The following is a 20,000-nucleotide window of genomic DNA, read 5'->3' as shown; positions in this document are numbered from 1 at the left end:
TAAGTAAAAAAAGATTTGTCTATTAGTAAAAGTCATTTACATTCAGTGTATGACAATTTTGATACCCAGTAGAGTACATAATACCTACCTATGTGGTTTAAGTAATTGTGTTAGTAGGTAAAAAAGAAATTCTGATGTGCCATGTGCATATCTGAAGTGTTCATGTAACATATTCATGTGAAGCTCTAAATCAATGAATTGACAACAGCAAGAACAGTTGATTAAACAGAATACAAGCTGTATTTAGCACTACCAAGGAAAAAAAAATGATCAAGCTCAAATCAAGGAAGTTTTGAAAAAAAAAAAAAAAACTTCATTATCAGCATAATACTGTATACACATCTAAAATATGTATGTGATATACATAGTTAACAAAATCCAACCTCAATCCTGTGCCAGCTGAAACAAGAGTCTATCTACAAACATCTTTGATACTGCACCCTGAATCTTTGATGCTATGTTCTTTCTCAGAACTGCTCTTCTTTCCCTGACATTTCAACATTTCAAGCTACACATGGAACAACTATGAATGTCGTACCTTAGCTTGCGCTCGCTGATGTTCTTGACGCATTCGTTTGTAGCCAGACATGGCAGCATGCATATCTTCCTGAAGGTGTTCCTTCTGCTGTTTGCTAACAATGGATGTAGTCTTTATGGTGGCAAAATTGCTAGTGCTTGCTTCCCCATGGTTGCCACCTGGCTGTATTTCATAACAATAAATTAGTTTTTATAGAGAGAAAGGTATCAGTATTTCAACATTAATGTAACTTGCACTGCATGTCATGAATGGTGGTATCATGAAGCATCACGGAGCACTAAATATTCACAAAAACCAAATGCTAAATTCTCATTTTTAATTTCAATTGTATATTTAGATAAGCTGTTTTAACTCTCACATTATGAATTAGAATAAATTAATTGCTAACACTTTATCAACATGTTAAGATCCTAACACAATACTACTCCTTAAACACAGCCATACAATTCTAAAGTGAACAGTAAAGAAAGGTGAACAGTAAGAAAGCCAACCTTAAGAAAGGCTATATAGTAGAATGGATTTCATAGCCTTCTAAATTTTATACACCTAAATGTAAACCCCAAGGCAAAGAAAATGCATGCTGCTTGTTGCTCAAGCTATCTATGCAAACAGTGGAAATATATATATGGAGTCCCTTACATATCATTAGTTTAAAGGATAGAGAACACATCTGGAAAATTAACTGGTATTTTATCAAGAATCAAAGTAAATATTCTCAAGGTGACAACATACTGTATGGCAGACATCAGCTGTTACACAGCCACAATAAATAAATAAATAAACAAACACGCACACACACACACACACAGTAGGGCCCCACTTATAAGGCAGGTTAGGTTCCAGTCTACTGCCAGAAAGCAGAATGCCATTTTTCCATTTATAAATGCATATAAATGCCAGACAAGAAGTTTACACTAACTTATGTTAAGTAATAGAACTTGGCATTAACCCTTTGAGGGTTGACAGGCCCTCTCCGAGACTTGTTCTCAGGGTCGGCCAAATTTAAAAAAAAAAAAAAATATGAAAAGATAGAGAATCTTTTCCCGATCATAATGACACCAAAAGTATGAAATTTGATGGAAAACTTACGGAATTATGCTCTCGCGAAGTTAGCGGTCTAGGCGATTTTTACGCATCGGCGATTTTGCCCACTTTGAGCCCTATTTTCGGCCTATTCCACTGTACTAGAACTTCATTTTTTCTATCGAATGAGTGCAAGAAACCACCCATTTACCAATTTCAACTATCCAATACAGTGGTCAGAATTTAGCAATTTTGCCAATTTCACACAAATTTCAAAAGATGCCAATTTCCAAATAGGGTCCAGAATAAACAAGAAAGACATTCCTGGCACTAAAATGACATTTCCTCTGTTCATTAGTCACGTCCCAAGGCCCCTCTTACATTCTTTTGCTTTCCACTTTGAATTATTATTCTCACAAAAAATAGAAGATTTACTGTTATGCGGACTACTGCATTAGTGTAAAAAATGGTATAAATAATATCGGCGCACTTGTGAAAGAATATTAGACTCACCAGCTGACATGTATTGGACGCTTGGCATGATTTGTTTACTTTTGAACTTTGGTAAAAATTGAACATTTCTGCTACTTTGAGCTCAATTTCAAGGTACTTTTCATTGTAAAACCAGTCAAAATCATCTCAATTTCTGTAATATGTTTTCCATTCTATAAAATGAGACCAAGAAAACTAGAATACAACAATAAATACCATACGAAAATACAGTGCAAATTCGCTGTATTTATTCCAAAAAAACGGTCAGTTTTATTTTCTCTCATTACGCACTGTGCTGCAGGGTTTTTTTTATACTGCGCACACTGACCACATAGACCCATTCTTTCATATGTAGGCCTACCAGCTTTCTCCCACTAGATTTGAGGGCGCTAGAATTTAGGCATACTAGTATGTCAAAAACCCTGGGTCGTAAGCCGTACTAGTACGGCCGAAACCCCCAAAGGGTTAAAAAATACATATAGTAAATGTAAAATACTTATACTTTGGCACATTACCTCTGTATGTGCTCAAATTATAAATAAATAAATAAATAAATAAAATTATAAATAAAAGTCAGGTGTAGGAAGCCCTGGCTCCCCGTCCCAAACCTAATACGTATACGATATTTAAAGCAGCCCAGCTTACCTTAAAATATTTGTAGTCTTAATGTAGGGCGAGAAGTGAGTATTACTTATTTGTAGGAGCTTTGGCATGCTGCTCTTATCTGTATTTTTTTTTTTTTGTACCTCTGTAAGTGTGCTCAAATTATAAATAAATAAATAAATAAATAAAATTATAAATAAAAGTCAGGTGTAGGAAGCCCTGGCTCCCCGTCCCAAACCTAATACGTATACGATATTTAAAGCAGCCCAGAGATATAAAATACACATACAATACACTCATTATCTACCTTAAAATATGTGTAGTCAATGTAGGATGAGAGGTGAGTAGTATTTATTTGCAGTAAGTCAGGTGTAGGTAGCCAGTAGATGTAGCCCATCTGGGCTACATAGCTACACCTACCTACATAGCTATATGATATTTTATGTGGCCCAGAGCCATATTATTACTATCGACATACCTTGTTCACCGAACTTAATTTCTAGCTACCTTTAGGTGCCACATAAACGAAGGGAGAAGTAATGAGAATTCATGCCGAGATTTGCAAACAAAGCAGAATGTGTTAAGGGGAGTGACTGGGTCAAATGCAGATTCATACACGTTTTCCCTCTGCCTGGATACCACACCTCATATTTACGTGAAATTTATTGTTCTGTGCGTGTATGTATCATTTTTATATGCTATGTAACGTGCTTCATAATTTTGAAGAAAATTTCATAACTGGATTACCTCTTCCACTGTTTCGGTCGTATATATATATATATATATGTCTTACGAGGTACCATGTTTGACGTACATGTACTCATAAATTCTAGCGGCTTCCAATCAAGCAGGAGAAAGCTGGTAGGCCCACATGTGAGAGAATGGGTCTGTGTGGTCAGTGTGCACCATATAAAAAAAATCCTGGAGCACGCAGTGCATAACGAGAAAAAAAACTCCGACCATTTTTTAATCAACCTTTTCAGGATCCCCAGGCCTTCTCCCAGACTTGTTCTCAGGGTTGCCAAAATTTAAAAAAAAAAAAAAAAAAAAAAAAAAAAATCTTATGAAAAGATAGAGAATATTTTCCCGGTCATAATGACACCAAAAGTATGAAATTTGATGGAAAACTTGAGGAATTATGCTCTCGCAAAGTTAGCGGTCTCGACAATGTTTACGCATTGGCGATTTTACCCACTTTGAGCCCAATTTTCAGCCAATTCCACTGTACTAGTCGACAAAAATCATAACTATTTTGCTAGAACTCCATTTTTTCTACTGAATGAGTACAAGAAACCACCCATTTACTGAATTCAACTATCCAATACAGTGGTCAGAATTTAGCAATTTTGCCAATTTCACACAAATTTCAAAAGATGCCAATTTCCAAATAGGGTCCAGAATAAACAAGATAGACATTCCTGGCACTAAATTAACTTTTCCTCTGTTCACTAGTCATGTCCCCATGCCCCTCTTACATTCTTTTGCTTTCCACTTTGAATTTTTATTCTCACAAAAAATATAAGATTGACTGTTATGCAGACTACTGCATTAGTGTAGAAATGGTATAAATAATATCGGCGCACTTGTGAAAGAACATTAGACTCACCATTTGACGTGTATTGGACGCCTGGCATGATTTGTTTACTTTTGAACTTTGGTAAAAATCGAACATTTCTGCTACTTTGAGCACAATTTCAAGGTACTTTTCATTGTAAAACCAGTCAAAATCATCTCAATTTCTGTAACATGTCTTCCATTCTATAAAATGAGACCAAGAAAACTAGAACACAACAATAAATACCATACAAAAATACATTGCAAAGTCGCTGTATTTATTCCAAAAAAACAGTCAGTTTTTTTTTTCTCATTACGCACTGTGCTGCAGGGTTTTTTTATACTGCGCACACTGACCACATAGACCCATTCTTTCATATGTAGGCCTACCAGCTCCCTCTCACTAGATTTGAGGGCACTAGAATTTAGGCGTACTAGTACGTCAAAAACCCTGGTGCGTAAGCCGTACTAGTACAGTGGACCCCCGGTTCGCGATGCTATCGGTATCCAATAAATCCGGTAACCGATGCATTATATCGCAGAAAATTTGCCTCGCTTCCCAATACAAAACCCGGTATGCGATGTGGTTCGTACAAGACATGTCCATGTGTGGCCTGAACTGCCCTGTGTGTGCCAGTGTTTACAAGCCAGCCAGTGTGCGCGCATCTAAGGATACATTCGGTACATTCCATATTATTCATATTATCACTGTTTTTGGTGCCTGTTTTTGCAAAATAAGTCACCATGGGCCCCAAGAAAGCTCCCAGTGCCAACCCTTTGAGACCAAGGGTGCTAATGAAAGTGGAGGGCGTGTGTCGGAGCTGGTCAGGTTGTATAGTAAACCCCAATCAACCATCTCTACTACACTGAGCAAGAAAACGGAAATCAAGGAAGCTGCTCTTGCAAAAGGTGCAACTGTGATTACGAAACAGTGACCGCAAGTGTTAGAAAATGTTGAGAGACTGTTATTGGTGTGGATAAATGAAAAACAGATAGCAGGAGATAGCATCTCTCAAGCAATCATTTGTGAAAAGGCTAGGCAGTTGCATGACGATTTGTTAAAAAAATTGTGTGCAACTAGTGGTGATGTGAGTGAATTTAAGGCCAGCAAAGGTTGGTTTGAAAGATTTAAGAATCGTAGTGGTATACATAGTGTGATTAGGCATGGTGCGGCTGCCAGTTCAGACCACAAAGCGGCTGAAAAATATGTGCATGAATTCAAGGAGTACATAGAGGCTGAAGGATTGAAACCTGAACAAGTGTTTAATTGTGACAAAACAGGCCTGTTTTGGAAGAAATTACCAAGCAGGACCTACATTACTCAGGAGGAAAAGGCTCTCCCAGGACATAAGCCTATGAAAGACACGCTTACTCTGTTGATGTGTTCCAATGCTAGTGGTGATTGCAAAGTGAAGCCTTTATTGGTGTATCACTCAGAAACTCCCAGAGCGTTCCGGCAAAAGAATATCCTCAAGGCTAATTTGTGTGTGCTGTGGAGGGCAAACAGTGAGGCATGGGTCACTAGGGACTTTTTCTATGACTGGTTACACCATGCATTTGCCCCCAATGTGAAAAATTACCTAATTGAAAAGGAATTAGACCTTAAGTGCCTCCTGGTATTAGACAATGCCCTTGGTCATCCTAATGGCTTGGCAGAGCGACTTTCTGGGGACATGAGTTTCATTAAGGTGAAGTTTTTGCCTCCTAATACCACTCCTCTCCTGCAGCCCATGGACCAGCAGGTCATTTCCAACTTCAAGAAACTGTACACAAAAGCTATGTTTGAAAGGCGCTTTGAATTGACGACAGAAACTCAATTGACTCTAAAGGAGTTTTGGAAGGATCACTTTACTATCCTCAATTGTGTTAAAACTTATAGGTAAGGCTTGGGAGGGAATGACTAAGAGGACCTTGAACTCTGCCTGGAAAAGACTGTGGCCAGAATGTGTAGACAAAAGGGATTTCGGAGAGTTTGAGGCTAACCCTGAGAAGCCTATGCCAGTTGAGGAATCCATTGTGACTTTGGGGAAGTCCTTGGGGTTGGAGGTTAGTGGGGATGATGTTGAAGAGTTGGTGGAGGAGGACAATGAAGAACTAACCACTGATGAGCTGCTAGATCATCTTCAACAGCAAGAGGCCAAACCTGAGGAAACTGCTTCGGAGGAGGGGAGAGAGAAATTGAAGTTGCCTACTTCGAAGATTAAGGAAATATGTGCAAAGTGGGTTGAACTGCAAACCTTTATGGATGAAAATCACCCTCAGACAGCTATTGCAAGCCGTGCTGGTGACTATTACACTGACAATGTTGTGAACCACTTTAGGAAAGTCATAAAGGAACGAGAGGTACAGGCCTCTATGGACAGATATGTTGTGCGACAGAGGTCCAGTGACTCTCAACCTGGTCCTAGTGGCATTAAAAGAAGAAGGTAAGTAACCCCGGAAAAGGACTTGCTACCTCAAGTCCTAATGGAGGGGGATTCCCCTTCTAAATGCTAACACCATCCACACACTCCCCTCCTCCCATCCCATCAATCATCACCAGATCTTCATTAAAGGTAAGTGTCAATTATTTTTTCGTTATTTATTGTTATTGTAATTACTATTCTATTGCATTAAACTTATTATTTCATGTGGTAAAAGTCTTTTTTTTCTTCAAACTTTTGGTTGTCTTGCACGGATTAATTTGATTTCCATTATTTCTTATGGGGAAAATTGATTCGCTTTCCGATATTTTTGGTTTACGATGAGCTCTCAGGAACGGATTAGTATCGCGAACCGGGGGTCCACTGTATGTCTGAAACTGTGAAAGGGTTAAAATGCCGACTTTGTGGTCTTTCGTATAGTATTTATGGTTGTATTCTCGTTTTCTTGGTCTCATTTGATAGAATGGAAAACATATTATAAAAATAGAGGTGATGTTGATTGGTTTTACTATAAAAAGAACCTGGAAATGGAGCTCAAAGTAGGGGAAATGTTTGATTTTTGCCGATGTTCAAAAGTAAACAAATGATGTCATTGTCCAATAAATGTCCAACTAGCCATTCTAATATGCAATCATGAATGGGTTGACATTACAGTGGACCCCCGCATAGCGATATTAATCCGTGCAAGAGAACTCATTGTTATGCGAAATTATTGTTATGCGAATGAATTTTTCCCATAAGAAATAATGGAAATCAAATTAATCCGTGCAAGACACCCAAAAGTATGAAAAAAAAATTTTACCACATGAAATATACATTTTCCTACACACAAAGAGAAGGATACATGCACAATAGTAGAGTAGTACATGCACAATATATATTGTGCATGTACTACTCTACTAAATGAAGAATAAATGACACTTACCTTTATTGAAGATGCAGCAATGACTGATGAGACACTGTGTCCTGGGAGTGCCTTTTCCTCCTGAGTACTGTAGGTCCTGTTTGGCATTTTCTTCCAGAACAGGCCTTATCACACTGTGTATGCCACTATGATTCTTAAATCTCTCAAACCAACCTTTGCTGGCTTTAAATTCACCAATATGAGCACTAGTTCCAGGCAATTTTCCCTGTTCACCTGGGTGTTAGTCGACTGGTGTGGGTTGCATCCTGGGAGACAAGATTAAGGACCCCAATGGAAATAAGTTAGACAGTCTTCGATGACACTGACTTTTTTGGGTTATCCTGGGTGGCAAATCCTCTGGGGTTAATTGTTTCTTGGTATTCTCAATAAACCACAACAACAACAGTGCTACAGCAGCAGCAGCTGACAGTGCTACAGCAGCAGCAGACGATGCTACAGCAGCAGCAGACGGTACTACAGCAGCAGCAGCAGCAGCTGACAGTGGTACAACAGCAGCAGCAGCTGACAGTGCTACAGCAGCAGGAGACGATGCTACAGCAGCAGCAGACGGTACTACAGCAGCAGCAGCAGCAGCTGATGGGGGTACAACATCAGCAGCAGCTGACAGTGCTACAGTAGCAGCAGACGATGCTACAGCAGCAGCAGATGATGCTACAGCAGCAGCAGACAGTACTACAGCAGCAGCAGCAGCAGCTGACGGTGGTACAGCAGGAGCAGCAGCTGATGGTGCTACAGCAGCAGCTGACAGTGCAGCAGCAGCAACAGCTGACGGTGGTACAGCAGCAGCAGCAGCTGTACCACCAATAGTAGCGATGGTTGATTGGGGTTTATTATACAACCTGGCCAGCTCGGAGACACGCACTCCACTTTCATACTTATCAATGATCTTTTTCTTCATCTCTATAGTAATTCTCACCCTTATTGCTGTAGGGTTGGCACTAGAAGCTTTCTTGGGGCCCATGGTCACTTATTTTGCAGATAAAATCACCAAAAACACTGTAATAATACGAAATGTTCCGATTGTATGCTTGGATGTTACCGCGGAGGCTGGCTGGTAAACAATGCCACCGGCGGAACATGTGAGTGTGGGTCAGGCCGCACATAGACGCGTCTCAGACGAACAACGTTGAGTGGGTTTTTTAGCGGTATGCGAGGCAAAATCTTGGCGATAAAATGTAGCGGTATGCGGATTTAACGTTATGTAAGGCCAACGGTATGCGGGGGTCCACTGTATTTATACAATTATTACAATATTGCAGTAGTCTGCATAACAGTAAATCTTCTATTTTTTGTTTGAATAAAAATTCAAAATAGAAAGCAAGAGTAATATCAAAGGGGCCTGGAGACGTAACTGATAAACAAAGAAAATGTTATTTTAGAACCAGGAATATCTGCAGTGTTCATTCTGGACCTTATTTTGAAACCGTCATATTTTTTAATTTTCGTGAAATTGGCCAAGCTGCAAATTTCTGACCACGTTAATGGGTAGTTGAAATCGGTAAATAGGCAGTTTCTTGTACTCAATCGATAGAAAAAATGGAGATCTAAAGAAATAGCTATGAGTTTGTTCGACTGGAACAATGGAATTAGCCAAAAATAGGGCTCAAAGTGGGTAAAATTGCCGATTTGTAAATATCGCCGAGGTCGCTAACTTCGCAAGAGCGTAATTCCATCAGTTTTCCATCAAATTTCGTTTTTTTTTTTGGTGTCATTACAATTGGGAAAAGATTCTCTATCATTTCCCAAGAAAAAATTATTTTTTTTTTTTAATTTTGCGGCACCAGGAGACACCTCAGGATTGGGGGTTGCGACAGTCAAGGGGTTAATGAAAATGTCTATATTAATGTAAAATAAGTCATTTAATGTGTCCAAGAGTGATTATTATGCACTATTAATATTATTACTATGGCATTAAGACTAGAGGGACACAATGATTTTAATGTGTACCTGCACGCCAGCATGGTGAGTATATGTACGTATATAGGTACAGGTACACATAATTATCAGAGTACATATAAAATATTCAATAACTTTAAAACACTTGAAATTCTGGAAAGTTTCCAGACACAACAGAGAGATGTGCTCTCGGACAATGTAAACAACCCAGGCAGGGTGCGCCATATTAGAAAAACGGGGAGCTGTATAGCAAGTTTTTGTCATAATTTGAAACAGCCGTAAAGCGGGGGCCCAACTGTGTATATACATATATATGGTAACTGCAAACGACATCTGTTAAGAAGTAATTAGGAAACTAATACATTAATAGAGGAAACAGGTTGTTCTAAGTCCTACAATTATCTGTCAACTAGCTGGAGTCTCCATTCTACTGAAGAAAACAGATGAAAACAGAATAGGTTTTAGTTTCTTGTGACTAACACAATGTTGATCCTGAGGTGACTTCTGCCAACCCCTTCCAATGGTCCAACAAGCAGGAATCCACACACGTACAACTTGAACACTTACTCTAGCCACAGACTTCAAACATGGTTTCTACATCTAGCTACTTACTATATGCACATTTTCTACCCAAACAAAGTGGGCACTGTATTCATAATGCTTCTCATATTGCATATGAAAAATGAATTTTGAAAATTAAACTGAAAAATATCCTGCACACATTAAATCTACTATTAACCAGTAAACGATCCAAACGTATATATACATTCACTACCCCAGTGCCCTGAATATTTTGAAAAATAATTTTTTTTTAATGAAAATAAAGAGTACATTTTTCTAAGTGTTATAAGATAAAAAAAAAATTAGGGTAAGTACTTACAGAGATATGAGGCCAAGAAGGTGGCACTGGATGCTCACGTGACAGCAATATCAAGTCATGCCGCTTGCAGAAGTGTGGCTGATATACCTTTTTTTTTTTTTTCAATTTTTTTCGTATTATTTTATATAATTTTTATGTTTTGATAATTACAATTTATAGTAGTTCTTGTCATTTCATAACTAATCTTTGTTCTGACACAAGTATTAGGTACTCAAATTGCACTCAAAGTGTCACAAACACACTGACAGGTGGACATTTACACCTGCTTGGCCATTTACTATTGTCTTGGAATATATACAAAGTATTTATAGGTCCCAGTAATGTTTTGGATATGTGGAAGTATAAATAATAATAAATAATAATAATGATAATATGTAATAAGTTCCCTTGAAGCATGAAAAAAAAAAACCTCAAGTCCACCCCTGACAGTGACATGATAAGATGAGATAACATTAGATAAGAGCTGGCATTTGATGAGCATACGCGAGGGTGTGGTGATAAGACTTGATAAGAAAAGATTAGAGTTGGCATTTGATGAGCATCGGCCCTCCCTTTGTTTTCGCTGGTACACAAACGTGTCTGTTTGTCTATTTGTCTGTCTGTCAAGCTCCCTGTCTGTCTGTCAAGCTCCCTGTCTCAGAGAGAGCCCCAAGACTGCGTCATCATGTTTACTCATATCTTCAAGCAGAGTATAGCACTGTCTGGATTTTTTTAGTTATCCTAGGTAATTTACACTATGCACACTTGTATTTATGTATACCTGTGAGACAGAGACAGATAGAGAGAGAAAGACAGAGATAGAGACAGACACAGACAAACAAATGGAGCCAGGCCGCCAGCAGCCGGCCAGCCAGCTGAACAAGTATTACGTTCCAGAATTGTTTCTCTTTACTTAGGGCATAGGTTATGAAACAGTCTGAAAGGGTGTTGCACAAATGTTGCACATGGGTTATTATCGAGGTTTTTTGATATTTCCTCGACCACTTATGGCCATATCCACCTCAAAGCCACTAAACTTGGGGTAAACATCACTTTCCTCTTAAAATGGTTGAGTTAATACTACAGTAGGGCCCCACTTATACGGCAGGTTAGGTTCCAGGCTACTGCCGGAAAGCAGACATTACCGGAAAGCACACCATTTTTTCCACTTATAAATGCCAGATAAGTTTACACTAACATATATTAAGTTAGCAATAAAACTAGGTGTTAAAAACACTAAAAAGTAAAATACACACACAGTACACTCATTTACCTCAAAATATTAGTAGTCTTAATGTAGGGCAAAAGGTGAGTAGTATTTACTGTAGGAAGGTAGGTGAGGTAGCCCTCTTGGTCACCCCCCACCCACACATAATATACTATGACAATGTTTAAAGCTCCATAGAGTGATAAAATGCATAAACAGTACACTTTATTAATTACCTTACAATATTTGTAGTCTTAACCCCTTGACTGTGAAAACCCCAAATCCTGAGGTGTCTTCTGGTGTCGAAAAATTTTTGGAAAAGAAAAAAAAAAAAAAAACTTACGAAATGGTAGAGAATCTTTTCCTAATGGTAATGACACCAAAATAATGAAATTTGGTGGAAAACTTACGTAATCACGCTCTCGCAAAGTTAGTAACCTCGGCGACATCTACGAATCTTGAATTTTTATTCAAACAAAATATAGAAGATTTACTGTTATGCAGACTACTGCAATATTGTAATAATTGTATAAATAATGTCAACATATTCATGACTGCAAATTAGAATGGCTAGTTGGACATTTATTGGATAATGACATCATTTGTTTACTTTTGAACATTGGCGAAAATCAAACATTTCCCCTACTTCGCACTCCATTTCAAGGTTCTTTTCACATTAAAACCAATCAAAATCACCTCTATTTCTATAATATGTTTTCCATTCTATCAAATGAGACCAAGAAAATGAGAATATAACCATAAATACTATACGAAAACAGACCACAAAGTCGGCCTTTTAATTAAAAAAAAAAGGTCGGAGTTTTTTTTCTCATTATGCACTGCTTGCTCCAGGATTTTTTTATATGGTGCACACTGACCACACAGACCCATTCTCTCACATGTGGGCCTACCAGCTTTCTCCTACTTGATTTGAAGCTGCTAGAATTTATGAGTACGTATATATACGTCAAACACGGTACCTCGTAAGACGTATATATACGACCGAAACAGTCAAAGGTTAATGTGAAGTGAAAGGTGAAAAGCATTTATTTGTAGAAAGTGGTGTGGTAGGTAGGGTAGTGTAGGGAAGCCAGCCTGGCCACCCTACCCACTATGTAAACAAACAGACGATGCGTCTGGTTATGGTTCATAAATATTCATACAAACACCTTACATTGTGTACAAGTTGTCTCCACAGTGGTACAGTAGAATAAATAAAGACCAACACTTCCATTCTCATGTAATTCTTAGAAGGAATGATGCTCTGACAAATTATTATTATTATTATTATTATTATTATTACAAATTATTATTATAATCATAATAAAAAAGAAGCACTAAACCCACAAGGATCATGAACTATTATATATAGAGTGAAGGCATACGAAAGGAATATTTATCTACAGTTATCCCCCAGTGTTTGACTAGAGAAAACGTAATTCTTCCGACACTCCTACAAAGCAGCTTTGTAAACAAATATTATGTTCGTCAATTTTTATTCTGTGGGTGTATGTACAGTGGTCCCTCGTTTTTCGTAGTTAATCCGTTCCTGGAGTTGCTACTATTATCGAAATCTAAGATTTTCAAATCAATTTTCCCCATAAGAAATAATGTAAATGCAATTAACCCCTTCCTGACACCCAGAAGAATTAAAACAAAAAAAAATTTTACATGAAATACAGATGTAGTACATAAACAATACAATGGGAAATGATGAATGAAACATTAACAGCATAACACTTACCTTTATTGGAGATTCTTCTTAGTGTTTGGGAGACTGGAGGAGGAGAGAGAGATTGGATTGTTTACAGTTTGGAAGGGGAATCCCCTTCCAGCAACACCTCAGGAACCAATTGCTTTTCGGGGGTTGCTTCTCTTCTCTATTTCTTAATGCCACTAGGACCACCTTGAGTCACTGGAGTCCTGTCTCGCAAAGTAACTGTGGAGAGAGCTCTGTTTCTGGCGTCTCTTTAACACTTCCCCAAAATGGCCCAAGACTGTCACTGTACATGTTGCCAATATGGCTTGCAACAGCCTTGTCAGGGTGATGTTTCTCCATAAATCTTTCCATCTTACCCCACATAGCAAAAATCTCTAATTTCTTCCATCTCTCTTCCTCCTCCTCTGCAGCAAGATTCTGAGCTGCGATCTGTTGCTGTTCCTGCTGAAGCTCTTGCAGCTCCTCAGTAGTGAGCTCTTCTTTACCACAGGCTTGGCACTAGGAGCTTTCTTTGGAGCCATGGTAGCTTATTTAGTACTTGCAAGCACTAAAATGAGTGGAATACAGTGGACCCCCGCATACCGTTGGCATCACATAACGTTAAATCCGCATACTGATACATTTTATCGCTAAGATTTTGCCTCACATACCGCTAAAAAACCCGCTCAACACTATTCGTCCGAGACGCGTCTAATGTGCGGCCTGAGCCAGCCTCACATGTTCCGCCGGTGGCATTGTTTACAAGCCAGCCTCCGCGGTAACATCCAAGCATACAATCGGAACATTTCGTACTATTACAGCGTTTTTGGTGACTATCTGCAAAATAAGTGACCATGGGCCCCAAGAAAGCTTCTAGTGCCAACCCTGTGGTAAAAAGGGTGAGAAATATTATCGAAATACTGTGGTACCATGGTCAACTGCTGATGCTGCTGCTGCTGTAGCACTGTCAGCTGCTGCTGCTGCTGTAGCACCGTCAGCTGCTGCTGCTGCTGTAGCACCGTCTGCTGCTGCTGTAGCACCATCAGCTGCTGCTGTAGCACTGTCAGCTGCTGCTGCTGCTGTAGCACTGTCAGCTGCTGCTGCTGTTGTAGTACAGTCTGCTGCTGCTGTAGCACCGTCTGCTGCTGCTGTAGCACTGTCGGCTGCTGCTGTAGTACTGTCAGCTGCTGCTGCTGCTGCACTGTCAGCTGCTGCTGCTGCTGCTGCACTGTCAGCTGCAGCTGCTGCTGTAGCACTGTCAGCTGCTGCTGCTGCTGCAGCACCATTGTTGGTGTGGCTTATTGAGAATACCAAGAAACAATTAACCCCAGAGGGTTAGCCACCCTAGGATAACCCAAAAAAGTCAGTGTCATCGAAGACTAACTTTTTCCATTGGGGTCCTTAATCTTGTCTCCCAGGATGCAACCCACACCAGTCGACTAACACTCATGTGAACAGGGAAAAACGCCTGGAACTAGTGCTCATATTGGTGAATTTAAAGCCAGCAAAGGTTGGTTTGAGAGATTTAAGAATAGTAGTGGCATACACAGTGTGATAAGGCCTGTTCTGGAAGAAAATGCCAAACAGGACCTACAGTACTCAGGAGGAAAAGGCACTCCCAGGACACAGTGTCTCATCAGTCATTGCTGCATCTTCAATAAAGGTAAGTGTCATTTATTCTTCATTTAGTATAGTAGTACATGCACAATATATATTGTGCATGTACTACTCTACTATTGAGCATGTATCCTTCTCTTTGTGTGTAGGAAAATTTATATTTCATGTGGTAAATTTTTTTTTTTCATACTTTTGGGTGTCTTGCACGGATTAATTTGATTTCCATTATTTCTTATGGGGAAAATTCATTCGCATAACGATAATTTCGCATAACAATGAGCTCTCAGGAACGGATTAATATCGTTATGCGGGGGTCCACTGTATTATGAAATATTTCGTAGGAGCACGTGAGGGGACCTTCGCTCACTGGTAAACAATGCCACGCTGGCTGGGTAGGGAGGCCGCCCCGGCTCACATCGTGCATACGTGTCCCGGACGACCTACTATTCGCGAGTCAACCTACGATTAGCGAGCCCATGTTCGTTCGAAAATATCCCTATGATTTCCGAAATCTATGATTCCTGAAAACTACGATTATCGAGGGATCACTGTATTATGTTTACATGCTTTGTAACATGTTTCTTATAAAATTTTGAAGAAAATATCAAAGATGGATTGGTGAAAATGTTTATATTAATGTAAAATAAGACATTTAACCCTTTCGGGGTCCGTCCCGTAGATCTATGGCTTTACGTTCAGGGTCCAAACCATAGATCTACGTCATGAGCTCAGCTCACTATGATAAACTGTGAGTGGTACACTTGGGCCTAGATATGAGAGAATACATCTATGTGGTATGTGTGCACCACATAAAACAAATCCTGCAGCACACTGTGTATAATGAGAGAAAAAAACTGAAACCAAGATTTTCGATTAAAACAGCAACTTTGCAGTGTTTTTTCGTATGTTTTTTATAGTCATATTTGCAATTTCTTGGTCTCATTTGATAGAATGGAAGACACATTACAGAAATAGCGGAAATGTTAAATTTATGCCGATGTTCAAGAGTAAACAAACGACTCACACATCTAATACACGCCAGCTGGTGGGTCTAATATACATTCACAAATGTGGTGATGATATTTGTACAATTATTACAATATTGCATAACAGTAAATCTTCTATTTTTTGGTGTGAATAAAAATTCATTATGTGAATAAAAAATCAAAATGGGATTTACTTGTAAAGCCTCAAAACGTAACTAATGAACAGAGGAAATGTTAGTTTAGTGCCAGGAATGCCTACATTGTTTATTCTGGACGCTATTTTGAAATTGGAATATTTTGAACTTTGTGTTAAATTGGCCAAATTACCAATTTCCGATCACTTTATTTTGTAGTTGAAACAGTTGACTTGGCGACTTCTTGTGCTCAATCGATAGAATAGAAGTAATACTAGTGAAATAGCTAAGAATTTGGTTGACTGGAATGATGTAATTGACCTAAAATGGGAGTCGAAGTTGGCAAAATCGCCGATTTGTAAATATCGCTGACACATCAAAATTCGCAAGAGCATAATTTCGTCAATTTTCCATCAAATTTCGTACTTTTTGTTTTATTACCTTCACAAAAAGATTCTCTACCATTTCATAAGAAAAAATAAAAATTTTTTTTTTTTGGAAAATTCTTGGACACTGGGGCACCACTTCAGATTTTGGCCTTGGACCCTGAAGGGGTTAATGTGCCCAAGAGATTATTATTACCTAGTATTACTATGGCATCATGAGTAGAGACACTTAGTCATTTTAATGTGTACACTCACTCCAGCACAATGTGTAAGTATATTTAGGTACAGGTACACATAAGCATAATTAACAAAGAGTACAGTGGACCCCCGCATAACGATATTAATCCGTTCCTGAGAGCTCATTGTTATGCGAAATTATCGTTATGCGAATGAATTTTCCCCATAAGAAATAATGGAAATCAAATTAATCCATGCAAGACACCCAAAAGTATGAAAAAAAAAAATTTTACCACATGAAATATACATTTTACTACACACAAAGAGAAGGATACATGCACAATAGTAGAGTAGTACATGCACAATATATATTGTGCATGTACTACTCTACTAAATGAAGAATAAATGACACTTACTTTTATTGAAGATGCAGCAATGACTGATGAGACACTGTGTCCTGGGAGTGCCTTTTCCTCCTGAGTACTGTAGGTCCTGTTTGGCATTTTCTTCCAAAACAGGTCTTATCACACTGTGTATGCCACTACGATTCTTAACCCTTTGACTGTTTTCGACGTATAAATACGTCTTACGAGCCAATGTTTCTGACGTATATATACTCAATAATTCTAGCGGCTTCAAATCAAGTGGGAGAAAGCTGGTAGGCCCACATGTGAGAGAATGGGTCTGTGTGGTCAGTGTGCACCACATAAAAAAAATCCTGCAGCACACATTGCGTAATGAGAAAAAAAAAACTCTGATCGTTTTTTTGGAATAAAACGCCGACTTTGAGGTGTATTTTCGTATAGTATTTATCATTGTATTCGCGTTTTCATGGTCTTAGGTGATAAAATGGAAAACATATTACAGAAATAGAGATGATTTTCATTACTTTTACGATGAAAACGACCTTGAAACTAAGCTCAAAGTAGCGAAAATGTTCGATTTTTACCAATGTTGGAGTAAATAAATCACACCACACGTCCAATACACGTCAACTAGGGAGTCTAATATTCTTTCACTAGTGCACTGATATTATTTATACCATTTTTACAATAATGCAGTCGTCTGCATAACAGTAAATTTTGTATTTTTTTGTATGAATAAAAAATCAAAATAGAAAGCAATAATAATATAAGAGGGGCCTAGAGATGTGACTAATGAACAGAGCATATGTTATTTTAGTGCCACGAATGTCTACCTTGTTTATTCAGGACCCTATTTTGAAATTGGCATCTTTTTTATTTTGCGTGAAATTGGCCAAATTGCCAATTTCTGACCACCATATTGGGTAGTCCAAATTAGTAAATGGGAGGTTTCTTGTACTCAGCTGATAGATAAAATGGAGTTCTAAAGAAATAGCTATGAGTTTGGTCAACTGGAACAATGGAATTGGCTGAAAATTGGGCTCAAAGTCGGCGAAATCGCCGATACGCATATGTCACCGAGACCGCTAACTTCGCGGGACCATAATTCCACGAGTTTTCGACCAAATTTCGAACTTTTGGTGTCATTACCATCGGGAAAAGATTCTCTATCATTTCATAAGAAAAAATAATTTTTTTTTTTTCAAAAATTGAGCGACATAGAATGACAGTTTCAGAGAGGGGCCTGAAACAGTCAAAGGGTTAAATCTCTCAAACCAACCTTTGCTGGCTTTAAATTCACCAATATGAGCACTAGTTCCAGGCATTTTTCCCTGTTCACATGAGTGTTAGTCGACTGGTGTGGGTTGCATCCTGGGAGACAAGATTAAGGACCCCAATGGAAATAAGTTAGACAGTCTTCGATGACACTGACTTTTTTGGGTTATCCTGGGTGGCTAACCCTCTGGGGTTAATTGTTTCTTGGTATTCTCAATAAGCCACACGAACAACGGTGCTACAGCAGCAGCTGACAGTGCTACAGCAGCAGCTGACAGTGCTACAGCAGCAGCTGACAGTGCTACAGCAGCAGCTGATTGTGATACAGCAGCAGCAGCAGCTGACGGTGCTACAGCAGCAGCACCAGCAGCAGCTGACAGTGCAGCAGCAGCTGACAGTGCAGCAGCAGCAGTAGCTGACAGTGCTACAGCAGCAGCAGGTGACAGTGCTACAGCAGCAGCAGACGGTTCTACAGCAGCAGCTGACGGTGGTACAGCAGCAGCAGCAGCTGACAGTGCTACAGCAGCAGCAGCATCATCAGCAGTTGACCATGGTACCACAGTATTTCGATAATATTTCTCACCCTTTTTACCACAGGGTTGGCACTAGAAGCTTTCTTGGGGCCCATGGTCACTTATTTTGCAGATAAAATCACCAAAAACGCTGTAATAATACGAAATGTTCCGATTGCATGCTTGGATGTTACCGCGGAGGCTGGCTTGTAAACAATGCCACCGGCGGAACATGTGAGGCTGGCTCAGGCCGCACATTAGATGCGTCTCGGACGAATAGTGTTGAGCGGGTTTTTAGCGGTATGCGAGGCAAAATCTTAGCAATAAAATGTATCGGTATGCGGATTTAACGTTATGTGATGCCAACGGTATGCGGGGGTCCACTGTACACATAAAATATGCAATAACTTTTAAACACTTGAAATTATAGAAAGTTTCCAGACATAACAGATGTGCTCATGGAGAATATAAACAAACCAGGTGAGGCGCACCGTATTTGAAAGACTGCTTGCTGTATAGCAAATTTTGGTCATAATTTGAAGTCGTCATATTAGTGGAACGGTGTAAGGCAAAACGGCATAAAGTGGGGCCTTACTGTACATGAAATCAGTGAATACCAGGTGTTTGCCCTGCTGTTTGCTCTAGCTGGCACTCATTTGAACTGGTGCTCCCACAAGGTACAGTGGACCCCCGCATACCGTTGCCCTTACATAACGTTAAATCCGCATATCGCTACATTTTATCGCCACGATTTTGCCTCGCATACCGCTTAAAAACCCGCTGAACGTTGTTCATCTGAGATGCGTCTATGTGCGGCCTGAGCCACGCTCACATGTTCTGCCGGTGGCATTGTTTACCAGCCAGCCTCCGCGGTAACATCCAAGCATACAATCGGAACATTTCGTATTATTACAGTGTTTTTGGTGATTTTATCTGCAAAATAAGTGACCATGGGCCCCAAGAAAGCTTCTAGTGCCAACCCTACAGCAATAAAGGTGAGAATTACTATAGAGATGAAGAAAAAGATCATTGATAAGTATGAAAGTGGAGTGCGTGTCTCCGAGCTGGCCAGGTTGTATAATAAACCCCAATCAACCATCGCTACTATTGGTGGTACAGCTGCTGCTGCTGCTGCTGCTGCTGCACTGTCAGCTGCTGCTGTAGCACCATCAGCTGCTCCTGCTGCTGTACCACCGTCAGCTGCTGCTGCTGCTGCTGTAGTACCGTCTGCTGCTGCTGTAGCATCGTCTGCTGCTGCTGTAGCATCGTCTGCTGCTGCTGTAGCATCGTCTGCTGCTGCTGTAGCACTGTCAGCTGCTGCTGCTGTTG

At 39.5% G+C, this 20,000-nt stretch overlaps 1 protein-coding gene across 7 annotated transcripts in view; it reads right to left on the bottom strand.

Annotated features, from left to right (window-relative positions):
• Positions 1 to 20,000, bottom strand: part of Tao (Serine/threonine-protein kinase Tao) — a 330,915-nt gene that overhangs the window by 60,169 nt on the left and 250,746 nt on the right. For all 7 annotated transcript variants that reach the window (XM_070086374.1, XM_070086370.1, XM_070086375.1 and 4 more), the window contains exon 9: positions 539 to 700. In XM_070086374.1, coding sequence (XP_069942475.1) covers positions 539 to 700 — 162 coding nt within the window. The remainder of the gene's footprint in view (positions 1 to 538; positions 701 to 20,000) is intronic.

This window comes from Cherax quadricarinatus, chromosome 18 (genome assembly GCF_038502225.1).
Source record: "Cherax quadricarinatus isolate ZL_2023a chromosome 18, ASM3850222v1, whole genome shotgun sequence".
NCBI lineage: Eukaryota > Metazoa > Arthropoda > Malacostraca > Decapoda > Parastacidae > Cherax > Cherax quadricarinatus.
The sequence above is the reverse complement of the archived record's forward strand: the minus strand, read 5'-3'. Positions and strand labels throughout refer to the sequence as shown.